We start from the raw sequence: 16,868 nt of genomic DNA, 5'->3' as shown, positions 1-16,868 counted from the left end.
TACAGGACAACGTTGAGTGGGTGTCAATGGCGAGTGGAGATGCTACTCACATTGACTGTGTGTGCAGCTGGTGAAGATCAGGCTCTGTTCTGTGGGGGTAAGTTTGACTCCCCTTTGCTGACAAGTGTTCTGTGGGCACCGCTTTTCAGGACCATGTGGGTCTGGACACTCCAGGGCAATGTGCTTCTGGGCGCCACCAGTGGGTCAGATGACACCTGCATTTATGTCTGGTACAGATCATTTGAAGAAATTGGTAGAAATCATTTTCACAGCCTCAAGAAAGCTCAGAGTAAGGCATAGTCAGAAGCAACAAAGGGACCTTGAATGATAAATAATTTTAAGGAATCTATGTTATGAAAAAGGGAAATAATGAGAAAACACTATTAAGCAGATTAATTATGTAACATGAAGAGAACAATTAAGTAATTAATAATTTGTATAAGGAATTATAAAAGGATGAATGCTACAAGAAATTTGAGGTAATCTTAGAAGAAGCTTTTGTTAGAAAAATAAATAAGAACTGCAAAAAGAGGGGCTGGAGCAATGGTGCAGAGGTAGGGCATTTGCCTTACACTGGGCTGACCTAGGACGGACTGTGGTTCATTCCCCAGCGTCCCAGATGGTCCCCCAAACCAGGAGCAATTTCTGATTGCATAGCCAGGAGTAACCCCTGAGCATCACTGGGTGTGGCCCCAAAGCAAATAAACAAACAAAAAAAAACCTGCAAAAAGAATAAAAAATAAAAGATCCATTTGACAAATAGAGATGTAGAAATAGTTGAAAACTTTGATAGAGTAAAATATTTAATATTCTTCTTTTAAAGCAAATGCCCTGGAAATTCAAGGTTTTAACTATCATGCTACCCCAGACTAATTGCAATGTGTGAACTTTAAAAAGAAACAGCATAAATAAAAAACTTTATTTCTAATTCAGTGATACTATACTTGACCAATAATTTATCCTTCACTCTCCATCATCCAGTGTTTTCCACCTGTCCAATTATATATCCTCCTACAGTCATTCCTTGGTTGACTGCTCTTTGACACATGCTCTGATTTTTTTTTTTTGAGTTGTTTTCTCTCCTTGTCCAGAACCTTTATGCCCAGTGTCATCCCACTTTAAAAATGAATAGCACTTCATTTGAGTCTGCAGTGCATATTTGAACATCCAAATCCATGCTGCAAATTAGTATTCTTATTTCTTGAGAATTCTTCCACTTTTTATATCTATTAGGTAAAATGCTTTTCTTTTACCTGTCAGAATACTGTTTTTAAAAATTATTTTTACTTTTTTTAAAAAGAAGATGAAGATGAAAAAGCAAAACAGCTTTTCTTCATTCTTTTCCCCTTGAATTTCTCTCTCTCTCTTTCTTTCTTTCTTTCTTTCTTTCTGTCTTTCTTTCTTTCTTTCTTTCTTTCTTTCTTTCTTTCTTTCTTTCTTTCTTTCTTTCTTTCTTTCTTTCTTTCTTTCTTTCTTTCTTTCTTTCTTTCTTTCTCTTTCTTTCTTTCTTTCTTTCTTTCTTCCTTCCTTCCTTCCTTCCTTCCTTCCTCCCTCCCTCCCTCTCTCCCTCTTTCTTTCTTTCTTTATTTCTTTCTTTCTTTCTTTCTTTCTTTCTTTCTTTCTTTCTTTCTTTCTTTCTTTCTTTCTTTCTTTCTTTCTTTCTTCTTTCTTTCTTTCTTTCTTTCTTTCTTTCTTTCTTTCTTTCTTTCTTTCTTTCTTTCTTTCTTTCTCTCTCTCCCTCTCTCTCTCCCTCCCTCCCTCCCTCCCTTTCTTCCTTCCTTCCCTTTTTCCTCCCTCCCACCCTTCCTCTCACCCTCCCTTCACCCTCCCTCTGTCCCTCCTCCCTCCCTGCCTTCCTTCCTTCCTCCCTCCCTCCTTCCTTTCTTCTTTCCTTCCTTCCTTTCTTTTTTCCTCCCTCCCTCCCTCCCTTCGCCCTCCCTCTGTCCCTCCTACCACCCTTCGCCCTCCCTCTCTCCCTCCCACCACCCTCCCTTCCTCTCACCCTCCCTCCCTCCCTTCACCCTCCCTCTGTCCCTCCTCCCTCCCTCCCTCCCTTCCTTCCTTCCTTCCTTCCTTCCTTCCTTCCTTCCTTCCTTCCTTCCTTCCTTCCTTCCTTCCTTCCTTCCTTCCTTCCTGCCTACCTACCTTCCTTCCTGCCTTCCTTCCTCCCTCCCTCCTTCCTTCCTTCCTTTTTTCCTTCCTTCCTTTTTTCCTCCCTCCCTCCCTTCCTTTTTTCCTCCCTCCCTCCCTTTTTTCCTCTCACCCTCCCTCCCTTCCTCTCACCCTCCCTCCCTCCCTTCACCCTCCCTTCGTCCCTCCTACCACCCTCCCTTCCTCCCTCCCTCCCTCCCTCCCTCCCTCCCTCCCTCCCTCCCTTCCTTCCTCCCTTCCTTCCTTCCTTCCTTCCTTCCTTCCTTCCTTCCTTCCTTCCTTCCTTCCTTCCTTCCTTCCTTCCTTCCTTCCTTCCTCTTGTTTTTGGGCTACACCCAGTGATGATCAGGGGTTATTCCTGGCTATGCACTCAGAAAGCACTCCTGGCTTGGGGGACCATATGGGATGCCAGAGGATCGAACCACAGTCTGTCCTAGGTTAGCCTATGCAAGGCAAACACCCTACCACCTATGCCACTGCACTGGCCGCTCTCCTTAAATTTCTAACTTATCACTAAGCCCTAGTGTGATGCTCTGGTTATGGAACATGAAACTCTTGTAAGACTCCTAAACACATCATAAATTGAGGGACTGTTTAACACTTACTTCCATTATGTCCTTCTGAATAGGGAAAAAAAATAATGACTAGTCATTGACAAAATCAAGTCTTTGGAAGCAATGGCACTTTGTTTCAGAAGCAGGAAGTATATAGCAGGAGTTGTATGGTACAAGGCACATAAGGTGATCTGGACATTTTGGAAAGATGTATTTTTTTCATTTTAATTGTGTTTTTCAACATTTCTTAGTCATTAGGTATTTAATACACCATTAATCTCTAGATGGAATTATCTGGTTCCAATCTGTTTATAGAATTTCAATCATGTAATCTTGATAAACTTAACTCTGGACTGCCATTTATTCTGTAAACTGGGATAATATTAGTAACACTCATCTAGAGATGAATAAATAAGCTTATTCCTGTAAAGTGTTACCAAAATTTTTACTATGTTAACTAGTAATAAAAGTGTTCTAGGGGCCGGAGCAATGGTGCAGCGGTAGGGAGTTTGCCTTGCACACGGCTGACCTAGGACAGACCTGGTTTGATCCCTAGCGTCCATATAGTCCCCAAGTCAGGAGCGATTTCTGAGTGCATAGCCAGGAGGAACCCCTGAGTGTCAGGGGTGTGGTCCCAAAACAAAAAAACAAAACAAAACCAAAACAAACTTACTTATTTAAAAGAAAGTGTTCTACTCTTTTAGGGTAACTGTGCTTCTACTGGAAAGAAGCTGAAGTTGAATCTAAGATCTATAATTGCAAGAAATTCAATACAACAAAAGCCTTAATATCACTTATTGCAGTTAACATTGCAAGTTTCAGCTTATTTGGAAGATGTATTCATTTAAAAGTCCAACTGAAAAAAGTATACACTTAGTAGGCAGCATTCTTTTAAGAATTCTTCTATTTTTTAAAGTTGTATAATACTCCTTTAAACAACTTTTAAAGCACTAATGATTTTTTTTGGGGGGGGGCTTAGTTTTTGGGTCACAACCCATATCACTCAGGGGTTACTCCTGGCTCTGCACTCAAAAATTGTGCCTGGCAAGGATAGGGGATCATATGGGATGCCGGGATTTGAACCACCGTCCATCCTGGATTGACTGCATGCAACCCAAACATCCTATTGCTGTGCTTCACTTCAGTCCCAAGAGCACTAGTGATTTTTATGTTTAAATTCACTCTGGGGCCCAGAGAGATAGTACAGTATGCAGGTACATGCAAAGCAATGCATTTAAACATATGTAGGTGTTTGCTTTGCATGCACCTTACCCAGATTTGATCCCCAGTATCCCATATGGTCTCCTGAGCTCTGGCAGGAGTAGTCCCTGAGTACAGGTAAGAGAAACCCTCAAGCACTGCCAGATATGGCCCCAAGACAAAAACAAAACAAAACAGCACCCCAAAATAAAAAAATTCACTCTGGGCTATTATCAAAAAATAACTGAGAGGTATGTTTCTTTTGCTCTTTTCAAAAAGACAAGAGAATTGCATTTTTTTAATCTACTATTATCGTCAGCGAAATTAATTGCTGGCAGTTATAGAAGAGTTAGCTAGAAATAGTAACTGGATTGTATGCTCAGGGAAAACAAGGAATATAGTGTTTCTTATTTTTATTGTACAGTACCTGGAGATGCAATGAAAGAGGCCAAGGAATGTGAACTTTATCCCTGAGATACTGGTAAAGGTAAACTGAAGGATTTTAAGAGACTTTCAGGGTGTAGAGATTGAAGTGTGATTAATGACTGAGAGAAGGCCCCACCAAAGAGCTGTTGAAGGAGAAAAGCAAGAGAGAATCAATAAAGAAGTATTTATCTCAGGAACTATAATCTTAAACACAAGTGGTAGAGCTTATTCTGGATATTGAAAGAATTAATGAGTGATGTTGAAGGTTTAGGTGATTTTTTGTCTTTCCAATGGTGTCCACCTTGATTTCAGAATAGCATTTTACCTTCCTGTGTGTGAAAATGGAGAAAGAAGAAACATCGAGGAAAATTGGTGGCTAGGAATTGAGCAATAAATTCTTGTAGTAGTGTAGTGGAATAGAAAAAGTTTGATTAGAGGAAATTAATCAGTCAGAATTTATAAGGAGCATATGGGGTATAAGGGTAGGAGAACTGGAAGGACAGAGTTCAAAGAGTGAGATATGGCTCAGTGTCAGATTGAGGACAAAAGTCGGATTCTTACTAAATGAAGATAGCAGTGGAGGCTGTTGAAGATAGATCCCGCAGTGTTAAGATTTATGATCTTGTGCATCTAGATGCTGAACTATGCTAGATGGGGACGTTGAAGTGATAGCCCAATGGATAGGCATTTGCCTTGCAAATGACAGACCCTGATTCAATCCCCTGCTTCCTAGAAAGTTTCTGGAGCCACCAGGGGGTGATTTCTGAGTGCAGAGCCTGGAGTAATCCCTGAATGTCTCCAGGGGTCACACACACACACACACACACACACACACACACACACACACACACACACACACACACACACACAAAATGAATTCTGCTAGATGGAAGCAGAATTGATTGGAAATGTGGATACAATTATCTTTAGTGGATTTGAGACACTATTTAGATTTTATTCTTTATTTATTTATTTATTTATTTATTTATTTATTTATTTATTTATTTATTTTTTTGGTTTTTGGTTTTTGGGCCACACCTGGTGACGCTCAGGGGTTACTCCTGGCTATGCACTCAGAAGTCACTCCTGGCTAGGGGGACCATATGGGACACCGGGGATCGAACCGCGGTCCATCCAAGGCTAGCGCATGCAAGGCAGGCACCTTACCTCTAGCGCCACCACCCGGCCCCTATTTAGATTTTATTTAAAGAATCCTGAATGTTAAAGTAATTGAAGACGCAGTGGTGGTTAAAATATAAATATGTAGTTTTAGAATGGGACTTTTGGATATAAAGTTAAAAGGTTAACAGGAAAAATCAACAATATTTAAGTAATTGGTAATTCTTTATATCTAATGATATATATATATTTGGGGGGGGGGCCACACCCGGTGGTGCTCAGGAGTCACTCCTGATTGTCTGCTCAGAAACAGCTCCTGGCAGGCACAGGGGACCATATGGGACACCAGGATTCGAACCAACCACCTTAGGTCCTGGATCGGCTGCTTGCAAGGCAAACGCCGCTGTGCTATCTCTCGGGGCCCTCTAATGATATTTTTTTATTTGACGGATAATAAATTGAAGTTCCACAAGATGGAAGCTACTGGCTTCCGGTTACACCTTTGTTAAGCTTCTATATGCCATAGGAGTTCAATTATTTTAATTTTTATACTTTAAATTGAAATAAAAATTTATGCTTGGGGTTCTTTGTAAAATCTGAATTTTAGTGCTATTTTTCTTGTTACTTTGCTCCTTACTTTGAAATAATGAAGAATAGACTAACATTCTATTATGGGTTTCTAGGCCTCACTAAATAGATTAATTTTGGAGGGGATAATAGAACTTGCCATTATTAAATTCTTTCTCAATGATTCTAATTGAATAGTTGTCCTTCATATGGACCAAAAAAGGCCTGGTTACAGTGCTTGGTTGCAGTGCTCTGGAGATTATGTTGTGTGTGGCACTGGGATCAGTAATGGCAGTGTTCTTTGTATAATACTTGGCATGTAGCCTATTGCAGGGGGTCAGACTGCCATTTTGATGCTGCCCTATCACTGAGCCATATCTTGAAGTTGTGGTTTGCTTTAACCTTTATTTAACCTGCTTGGAATTACCTCGTTTGCTGGATCTATGTGTTATAGTTTCTACAAAATGTGGAGAATTTGGGTGCCTTCAAATTGCTCTTAGAGAAACTGGGGACCACTTCCAATGGTTCTCTTTGAGATGCAGAGCTGCTTGGGCTCCGTGGTGTTGAAACAGGAACACTCTGGTGGTGGTGCTCCTCCTACAGGTTTCTAGCCATGTGATGCCAGGGATTAAATTGATTGCGCACATGCAAGGCATGTATCCTACCTACCCCATGTACTATTGCCCTAGACCCTAAATAGGAACTTTTTTTTAGTCTTTTGTCACTTTAAGCCTGATTTTAGTGTTTGAAGGAGATACTAGTAGATTTGTGGCTTTCTTATTGTCTCTATTGTAGTAAGCCCTTAGTTTACTTAGCTCTCTACTTAGCTCCTTGGTAATATCTCCTCTCCAATTCCAACGTCCTCAACTCCTGCAGACTCTGATCTGTTACCTCCGCATAGCAGAATGCCCTGTTTTGCATTATTCTGCATGACAGAACACATTGTGTAGAATAAGTGTTTCACCTTTAAGCAAAAATCTTGGGTAATCTTAGAGATAATTGCATTTGCTTTTTTCATTCCAAGGGATCATTGTCTATTCTTATCTATAGTGTCTGAAAATAGTTGTCTCATATTCTTATAGGTCTTACACAGTTTTCTTTCTTTTTTCGAATGATTTCTTTATGTAAGCACTGTGGGTTACAGAAATGTTCATAGTTGGGTTTCAGTCATTGAATGGACACCATCCTTTAGCTGTGTAACTTTCTCATCACCAATATCCCCCATTTCCTTTCTCCTTGCTTCCTCTGCCTGCCTTCCAGACAGGCATTCTACCTCTCTGCCTCTCTGTCTCTGTCTCTGTTTCTGACTCTCTCTGTCTCTCTCTGTCTCTGTTTCTGACTCTCACTCACTCTCTCTCTGGGTCTCTCACCCACTATAATTGTTATGATAGTTGTCAGTGCAGTTGTTCCTCTAACTACACTCACTATTCTTTGTCGTGAGTTTCACATCATAGGCTAGTCTTTCTGCCACTCACCTCTGTTGTCTCTGGATATTATTGCCATACTATATTTTATTTTTTTATATCCCAAAGATGAGTGAGACTATTCTTTGTCTATCTCTCTCCCTCTGATTCATTTCGCTCAGCATATTAATCTCCATGCCTGACTTCCTAAGTATAGGCAAATTTCATGACTTCGTTTTTCCTAACAGCTGTGTAGTATTCCATTGTGTAGATATACTAGTTTCTTTAGCAATTCATCTGTTGTTGGGCACCTGGATTGTTTCCAGATACTGGCTAATGTGAACAGCACTGCAATGAACATAGGTGTGCAGAGGGCAATACAAAAGTATTACGTTTTGGGGCTCCTATGGTATATCCCAAGTAGTGATATTGCTGGACTCTATGGGAGCTCAATTTTTAGTTTATTGAAAATATTGTTTTCCAGAAAGACTGGACTAGACGGCATTCCTACCTGCAGTGAATAAAAGTTCCTTGCTCCTTGCATCCATACCAGCACTGATTGTTCTTGTTCTTTGTAATGTGTGCCAGTCTCTGTGACTTTGCAAAGTTTTCTTTCTTTCTTTTTTTTTTTTTGGTTTTTGGTTTTTGGGCCACAGCTGGTGACACCCAGGAGTTACTCCTGGCTATGTGCTCAGAAATCGCTCCTGGCTTGGGGGACCATATAGGAAGCTAGGGGATCGAACTATGGTTCTTCCTAGACTAGCGCAGGCAAGGCAGGTGCCTTACCACTTGTGCCACTGCTCCAGCCCCTGCAAAGTTTTCTTGGTGTTTGCTTTTACTTTTATAAGAGAGCATATCCCATTCTGACTGGAGGCATAAAGAAATCTTTGTAAATTTAGTTTTCATTTTGATATATTTTTTATTTAATTGGGTGTTTAGCTAAAATCCTATCCAGATGACTTGAAGGAGATAATAGGGCCCAATGTCTAAGATTTGGGCTTTGAGTCATCTAATACAGGATTCTAAATAAGCACAGCCTAGGTCAGTCTGACTTATGGCAAGCTTACTAATAAGATACATCTATTTTTTAACTAACCTTGATTCAGATCCCAGTTTCTTAAGTCCTATTTATTTCTGATGTGAATTGATTAAGCTCTGTTTTTACTAATGAGGATGTCATTTTGAAATTTCAGGAGCAGCCTTTCTTGCTATTACAACTATATACGCTGAATCTGGATCAGGTTTCGTTGTACCAAGTGCTTCTGCTAAAGCTGGGGTGGAAGCCCTGAACAAGTGAGTGCCGCTATGTTGATCCTGATGTTGAAAGCTAAGCAAGAGTCTCTGGAAACTCACAGAACTAAATTCTTACTTCCAAGTCTATTGGATGACACCCACCTGTCATCCCCAAACAAAAGTGTTCCCCAACCTTCTCCTTCCTTAAACTTCTTCCTTTGATATGTAAAAGGTCACTGGATACATACCTTTTTCTCTTTCTTGACCTCCCTCATCCAGGAATTGGAATCTGTTTTTTTATTTGTTAGTTTGATTTTGGGGCCACAGTTCCTGATGCTCAGGGGTTACTCCTGGCTCTGTGCTCAGAAATTCCTCCTGGCTTGTTCTTTGTGATGTATGCCAGTCTCTGTGCAGTGAGATGGTAGCTCACTGTTGTTTTGATTTGTATCTCCCTGGTGATTAGTGATGTGAAGCATTTTTTCATGTGCCTTTTGGCCATCTGTGTTTCTTTGAGGAAGTGTCTGTCCATTTTTTTTTTTATCCCCATTTTTGGATAGAATTAGATTTTTTTTTCTTGTTAAGTTGTCAGTACCTTGAATCTTAGATGTTAGCCTCTTATCTGATGGGTATTGGGTGAATAGTTTCCTCCCATTTCTTGGGTGGCCTTTGTATCTTTGTCACTGTTTCCTTTGAGGTGAAGAAGCATCTCAGTTTAATGTAGTCCCATTTGTTTATCTCTGCTTCCACTTGTTTGAGTAGTGGCATTTCTTCTCTGAATATGTCTTTAGTTGCAGTGTCATGGAGTGTTTTACCTATGTGTTCTTCTATAAACCTTATGGTTCCAGATCGGATATCAAGGTCTTTAAACCATTTAGATTTGACCCTTTAGATAACACAGTGCTGGGTGTCACAACACAGACCTGGTGAAGCTTGGTTGGAGGCCTTGTGGTGACAGGGGTAAAACCTAGGGCTCACATACGCGAAGCACATTTTCCTCCATTTGAGCCTTATTGCCAGCTTGTAAATCTGCACTTCTAATCATCATATATAGCCATTAAATATTAGCATTAAATATTATGACTATTAGGACTGGGAAACTAAATTGTATTAGATTCTTAGCCTGTGATTGTTACTGAAATTGTTACCTCCTGCCTGTTTCTTGCTGTTTTTTTTGTAATATAGATTTTCTCACTGTTGCTTTTCTGGATTACTGTAGATACCTTCTAATGTTTCTATGACATCATTGCTTTTTTTTCACATTCCTATCATAGTCATTTTTATTTTTAATAGTCATTTTTCTAAGACTAGATAGCTAGTTATGATCTTCTCCAGCTTTCATGATCCTTACATCCTCTTTGGAATAAATGCAGAATCTCAGTGTGGCATTTTGTTTCCCCCACATCTTGTTGTAGTGGACATGGCTAGTCCTGGCTTGGTGCTTGGGTGTGGGAATTGAGGGGGCCATATTGTATTAGGGATAGAATTATAGAGTTATACCTTCATACAAAGCATATGCTCTACCATTGAGCTATCTTTCTGGTCCTCACTATGGTGTTCTGACTCATATTTTATTCAGTTATTTAATAAATATTTTTTGTCTTTTTTGTTTGCCCTGCACTTTGCTAGGTACCAGTGCTATGTGATAGAAATGTAAAAGTCCTTATTGTGGGCCTGGAGAGATAGCATAGCAGCGTTTGCCTTGCAAGCAGCCAATCCAGGACCAAAGGTGATGGGTCGAATCCTGGTGTTTCATATGGTCCCCCGTGCCTGCCAAGAGCTATTTCTGAGCAGATAGCCAGGAGTAACCCCTGAGCACCGCCGGGTGTGACCCAAAAACCAAAAAAAAAAAATGTCCTTATTGTATGCATGATATAATAGTCTTTAAGAGCATGTTTCTTAAAGTTATTTTGTAGGTTAAGTTTACATGGATACCTGTGGGTTGGGTAGGCCATTTGCTTTGCACATGTTTGACCAAAATTCAATTTCTAGCCACCAAGATTGATCCTTGAACTCAGAATTATAAGGGAGTAATACCTGAGTACCCTTGGACTTTTCCTTCCCTCAAAAATTTTTTTTCTATTGAACTGCTCTGCCATGTATTTTCATATCCCTGTTTCTGGGTTGTACTGTTAGAATTTGTTGTGATATTTTGTCCACATTAAACCTCCTATGATAGTGTCTTCTCTGAAATGATTTCTATAGAATAAAATTGACCATTCTTAGTAATTTGGGGGGACTTTTTGACTTTCTAGAAGTTTTGATTTTTTATGTTTTAAGGACTAGGCTTGCATTTTGGATATCACTGTTTTGTATATTTCACTGTAGTACTGCTCCAGTTTTTTTTCTGTTTGTTTGTTTGTTTGTTTGGTGTTTAGGCCACACCTGAAAGTGCTTATGTGTTATTTCTAGTTCTGTACTCAAGAATCATTCCAGGGGGCTGGTGAGGTGGCGCTAGAGGTAAGGTGTTTGCCTTGTAAGCGCTAGCCAAGGAAGGACCATGGTTCGATCTTCTGGCATCCCATATGGTCCCCCCAAGCCAGGGGCAATTTCTGAGCACTTAGCCAGGAGTAACCCCTGAGCATCAAACGGGTGTGGCCTGAAAAACCAAAAAAAAAAAAAAAGAATCATTTCAGGTGGTGATATGGTGATATTTACTATCCATATGGGATAGTAGGGATCCAGCCAGGAATTGCTGTTTACAGTGCAAGTGCTTTACCTGTTGTACTCTCTCTGGCTCCGTTACTCTTCCTTTTTATTACTAATTTGGGGTTGGAGATTTGAGAACACAACTGACTATGTTCTGGAGTTCTGGTGGTCTTTGTGGCACCAAATGCAGTATTGGGAGTCAAACTGGGTCATCTGTATGCAAGGCAAGTGCCAGGGCCAATCCCACCACCAGTGTCAATCTCTCTCCACCATGTTCCCAGAGTATATTCCAAACACCACCTTTTGCCCCCTAATCTGCCAGTATATTAGGCTTATTAAAGTTTAGATTGTTAGAGTTTGTGTCTCTTGATTCCATTGTTGTTGACGTTATCTTGGATATTTAGTTCTTTTCTTTTCTTTATTTTTTTTAATCTTCATCAATGCACCTGAGACTGTGCCTGGCCTTTGGCCCCCATCTTTTCATAATTGTGTTTCTCTCCTCCACTCAGTTTCTTTCATTCTTCTTTCTATACTCTGGGGCCAAGGATATTCAAGACAACTCCCATTTAGACCATTGCATTTCTTCATGCAATTATTCTAACTGCCTCATATAAGCAAAGTCATTCTGTATTTATCCTCCTTCTTCTGGCTTACTTCATTTAGCAGTATCTTCTAGTTCCATCCACCTTGCTGCAAATTGCATCATTCTTTGCAACTATGTACTATTCCATTGTATATATGTACCACATCTTCATGACCCATTCATCTATTGTTGGACATCTAGGTTGATTCCAGGTCTTAGCTATTGTATTGAGTTCTATAAGCAATTTTTTTTATACTTTATAAGACTTACACTTACTCAGTACTCAGGAATTACTCCTGAGTAATTACTCAAGGGACCAAATGGGATGCTGGGGATCAAACTCTGGTTGGCTGTGTATAAGACAAACACCCTAGCTGCTTTACAATCACTCAGGTTTCACAGTTTTTCCTTTGAGCAGGTAAGACTCACATTATGTCATTCTCAGTATAAAGACTCAGCCTTAGAAAACAAAACAGGGCTATTGCTCCACTCAAGCCTTTTATAGTCATGGATGGTCATAGGATGACCAAGGACTGTACACTTGCTGTGGTACTTGCTCATTTAGTGTGATGTTCATTAGTAGTTGAACACTTTAGGTTCCATGCTGAAGATTCACCATAGCAGTTGACATGGTGGCTGGTACCAGGAACATTCCTCATGATTACCAGCCTATAAGGGAGGTGCTTTACCACTGAGCTAATCCCCAACAGACCTCTCTTGAAAGGAGAAGTGTTCAAGGGGGAATTCTGTTTTTCTTTATTTGAGAAAAAAAAATGACATGTATAGCATTGACATACATACTCAATTCACAATTCACATGCAGGTTGAACAACAATAATAGCAACCTATGTTACATTTATTTCGCTTAACCTCTTGTTTATTTATTTTGTTGATTTGTTTTGTGTGTTTCTTTGCTTCTTTGCTAGCTCAGGGCTTGTTCATGCGTCTATACTTAGGGCTCATTCCTTGCATAGCTCAGAGGACCTTATGTGGTGCCAGGGATTGAACCCAGGTCAGTCACATGCAAGGCAAGAATCTTACCCCCTTTACTCCAGCCCCTTGCTTAGCATCTTGATGTTAGAGAGAGTTGATGATCTGAATGTTTTATTATTTTACAATTTTTCTTTAAAATATAAGCCACTTTCATGAGCCTCAAAAACAAATTCACCAGATATACTTTATAGCAGAGAGGAAGGATTTTCCTCTAGGCTAGTTTCCTTAATAGATAGTTACATTTTGTTTGTTTGTTTGTTTTCTTTTTTTAGGATGTAATAAACTGCTCAGCTCAGTAATTCTGTGTGGACTTAAAGTGACTACTTTCCCAGCAACCTGGAAGTGATGCCTCGCATGTACATATTTGAGCTGGCTATGGACATGAACTGTAGCGAAAGGAAATAGTTTTTAAGTATAGTTTTCCCAAAAGAGGAGTTTATCCAAAACTCACCTATGGATTAAGCTAAATGAGTAATCTACACTCAGAACACATGTAATCTCTCTCCTAGTATTGGCGTTAATGAATTTACCTTGGAATAATATCTTTATTATGCACCAGGATTACAAACATGTTTGTAGTTGTGTTTCAGACATAAAAAGACCCAAACCCTTGATGCTATTACATAATGTGAATTAAGATACTATTATGATGGGGCTGGAGTGATGGCACAGTGCTAGGGCGCTTGCCTTGGACACTGTTGGCTCAGGAAGGACTTCAGTTCAATATCCGATACCTGGCATCCCCTATGGTCCCCCAACCCATGGCTCAGAGTGCGGAGCCATGAGTAACCACTTGAGTGTCACCGGGTGTGTCCCAAAAACCAAAAAACAAGCAAAAAAAAGATACTATTATGAGTCTCTTAAACTTTCACGAAGGTTTCTTTGTAGCTCTTGCAAAAAGACTGTATTGAAGGGCAATATTGCATTATATACTTTTCCTTTCATATATTTTCTAGGAATACATACTTACCTAATTTTTATATCAGAAGTCATGTATATAATTTGCTTATCCTAATGGAAACCGTGAATATTAAAGTTGACCAGGCTTAGTGTTTTTTTGTTTAATGGAAAGAATAGGGAGAAATATGTGGCCTACCTAGTGTAACAATATGGAATATAAGACATCCAGGTGTTAGCATCATTTCTTTACCCTTTCTCATTTTTTTTTACTTTCTTGAAAATAATTTTATCTTCCTCATTTGTATGGTAGGTGTTCTTTTAAGTTACCATAAGTCATTTTTGGAATCAGAATGTAGAACACAACTATAATACAAATATAAATTTGTAAAATAAATTTAGAGGAAAGTCAAATGATCAATCGTGTAGGCATTTAAACCAAGTTGTTTCAAGATTTTATGTTTGCTGTTAGTGTTATATATTGCTTCAAGATTTTGTTAGAGTCTTATTTCCTTTTGAGCTCGATCCAGCAATTGTATTAAAGCCTAGTTTAATAAGAATATGTCTCTAAATATATGTCTTCACATATATAACCCATCATTAAAGTACTTGTGATGTTTTAGGCATTGTAATATAATGTGCTATAAATAAGGTCTACTGAATTTTGTAAAGGCAGCACAGACCTCCAGAAAATAGTGAGGAGATACTTGGGTCTCTCACCTTTTTTTATGTCAAGTACTGACATTTATTCTAAAAATGTATATTGATGTTGGATTTGGCTCCAAAATCTAAGTGGTAGGCACAATACTATTATGATTAAAGACATTAAAATGTAAATGGTAGATAGTTCTGCCAAGTGATTAAGAGCACAAACAACGAGCTAGATACTTGTAAATAACTCCAACTCGGTGACCTAGAGCAAATGATATGACCTCTCTATGACTCAGTTCCCCTTTCTGTAATGTAGAGAATTATAATAAAATAATAGAATTATAATAGAATCCCAACTACCACTTGGGATAGTAGTAGTCTCTGGTATACTGTTGGTCTGCAGTGACTCCCGGTTATTATTATTTTAACCTTCAATTCAGTCTTTTATTGTTTTTTATTATTATAGTAATAATTTTTGTTTTGACCAAAGTGGATTACAAATCTTTCACTGTAGAATCTACGTTTTATTTTTAGGTCTCTTGCTGCTGAATGGGGTAAATATGGAATGCGATTCAATGTGATTCAACCAGGACCTATAAAAACAAAAGTAAGATGGAGTTTGCTTTCTATCACAGTGTTCAATAAATCAGCAATGACGATCTATTTAATATTGATTGTTATATTTAGGACATTTTAAGGGTTCCTGAGTTTGAGGCCCTGTTGATAGAAAAGTTTTTATTTTAAAAATTTTTATTAAAACCTCATAATTTACAAAGTTATTCATAGTTGCATTTTAGACATATTATGCTCCAGCACCAAACTCACCACCAGTGTCTTCTTCCCTGTACCTAAAAGTTCCCATGTCCCAACCCTCACTCAACCACAGCTCCTGCCTGCCTATCTCTAGCCTGCCACCTTAATAGACACATTTTTAAATTGTATTATTGAAGTTTGAATCTCTTGTTTTCAGTGGTATTGATTTTGTAGTTTGGGTTTTTATCTCTGTCACTCCTGTACACCACCCCTGTCCTCAAGTCTCCTTGAGCCCATTGCTTCCTGTCTACCCTTTCTTCCTTACTCATTTTCTTTCCTTTTCTGTCCTCCTCCTCATACTCCAAGACCAACTGTGTCCAGAGTAGAAGGACGAGACCACACAACTGGAATAAAGTTTAATATTTTATTTCGTCTGCCAACAAGGCCCCCACACTCATCAGCCAGAGCCATTCTCTGACGGAGATGAGCCCCGCCAAAGATGATGAGGAAGATTATATAGGGAAAGGATATAGGAAGGTTCCAGCTTTCTGATAATCCTTAAAATGGCTATTATCCAGAGGTACCTTCCTATTGCTCCCTTGTCCTTCCCTGATAGGCTACCTGGAATGGCCAGTAAGCTTGGGGCAGTGTTTATGGAAATAGGCTTGTGAAGACCTAGTATGTGGCTTACAATATGGGATCCTTACAAAATGGCATCTCTCCCTGCTCAGAAACTGAGAAGCCGCTGCCATGTGGCCTTTACAAAATGGCGTCTCTCTTTGTTCAGAACTCAGGTCCCAACAAACGTTTTCAAATATTGCATACTCTTGTCCATAGAGAATACTCTACACCACATATAGACGAGAGCATCTTGGTAAAAAGATTTTTTAATTAATTATTTAAATACTGTGATTACAAGGTTGTTCACAATACAGTTGGGGTTTTTCTCACAATTACAAAGTTGTTCATAATTGAATTTCAGCCAAAAAATTCTTGAGCAATAAAGGAAGAAATTACTCAAGTCCTGATAGTACATATCAAAAGATCATCCCTTAAAAATATTCCATGTACTTGTATCATTTTTAAACAATATTTTATTTAAACACCTTGATTACAAACATGATTGTGGTTGTGTTTCAGTCATGTAAGGAACACCCCCATCACCAGTGTAACATTCCCAACACCAATGTCCCAAATCTCCCTCCTCCCCACCCCACCCTGTACTTGAGACAGACTTTCTACTTCCCTCATTCATTCATATTGTTAGGATAATCCTCAATGTAGTTATTTCTCTAACTAAACTCATCATTCTTTGTGGTGAGCTTCATGAAGTGAGCTGTAACTTCCAACCCTCCTCTCTTTTGTCTCTGAAAATTATTGCAAGAATGCCTTTCACTTTTCTTAAAACCCATAGATGAGTGAGACCATTCTGTGTCTTTCTCTTTCTCTCTCTGACTTCTTTCATGCAGCATAATAGATTCCATGTATATCCATGTATAGGAAAATTTCATGACTTCATCTCTCTTGATGGCTGTATAATATTCCATTGTTTATGGTAAAAAAGATTTTTGTCATTCACCAACATAAGGAATAAGGAAATGGAGAGGAATGTAGCAATATTATTTTTTGGATAATGTTGATTTTAATGTCTTCATCTTCTGGGATATTTTATACCACAGCTTTTGGATTTTT

General features: G+C 39.0%; 1 protein-coding gene across 1 annotated transcript in view; it reads left to right on the top strand.

Moving 5' to 3' along the window:
* The window catches only part of DECR1 (2,4-dienoyl-CoA reductase 1), a 54,173-nt gene that overhangs the window by 35,725 nt on the left and 1,580 nt on the right, over positions 1-16,868 (top strand). Inside the window, exons 6-7 of the mRNA XM_049782124.1 lie at positions 8,614-8,713; positions 14,958-15,030. Coding sequence (XP_049638081.1) covers positions 8,614-8,713; positions 14,958-15,030 — 173 coding nt within the window. The remainder of the gene's footprint in view (positions 1-8,613; positions 8,714-14,957; positions 15,031-16,868) is intronic.

This window comes from Suncus etruscus, chromosome 10, assembly GCF_024139225.1.
Source record: "Suncus etruscus isolate mSunEtr1 chromosome 10, mSunEtr1.pri.cur, whole genome shotgun sequence".
Lineage (NCBI taxonomy): Eukaryota > Metazoa > Chordata > Mammalia > Eulipotyphla > Soricidae > Suncus > Suncus etruscus.
The sequence above is the reverse complement of the archived record's forward strand: the minus strand, read 5'-3'. Positions and strand labels throughout refer to the sequence as shown.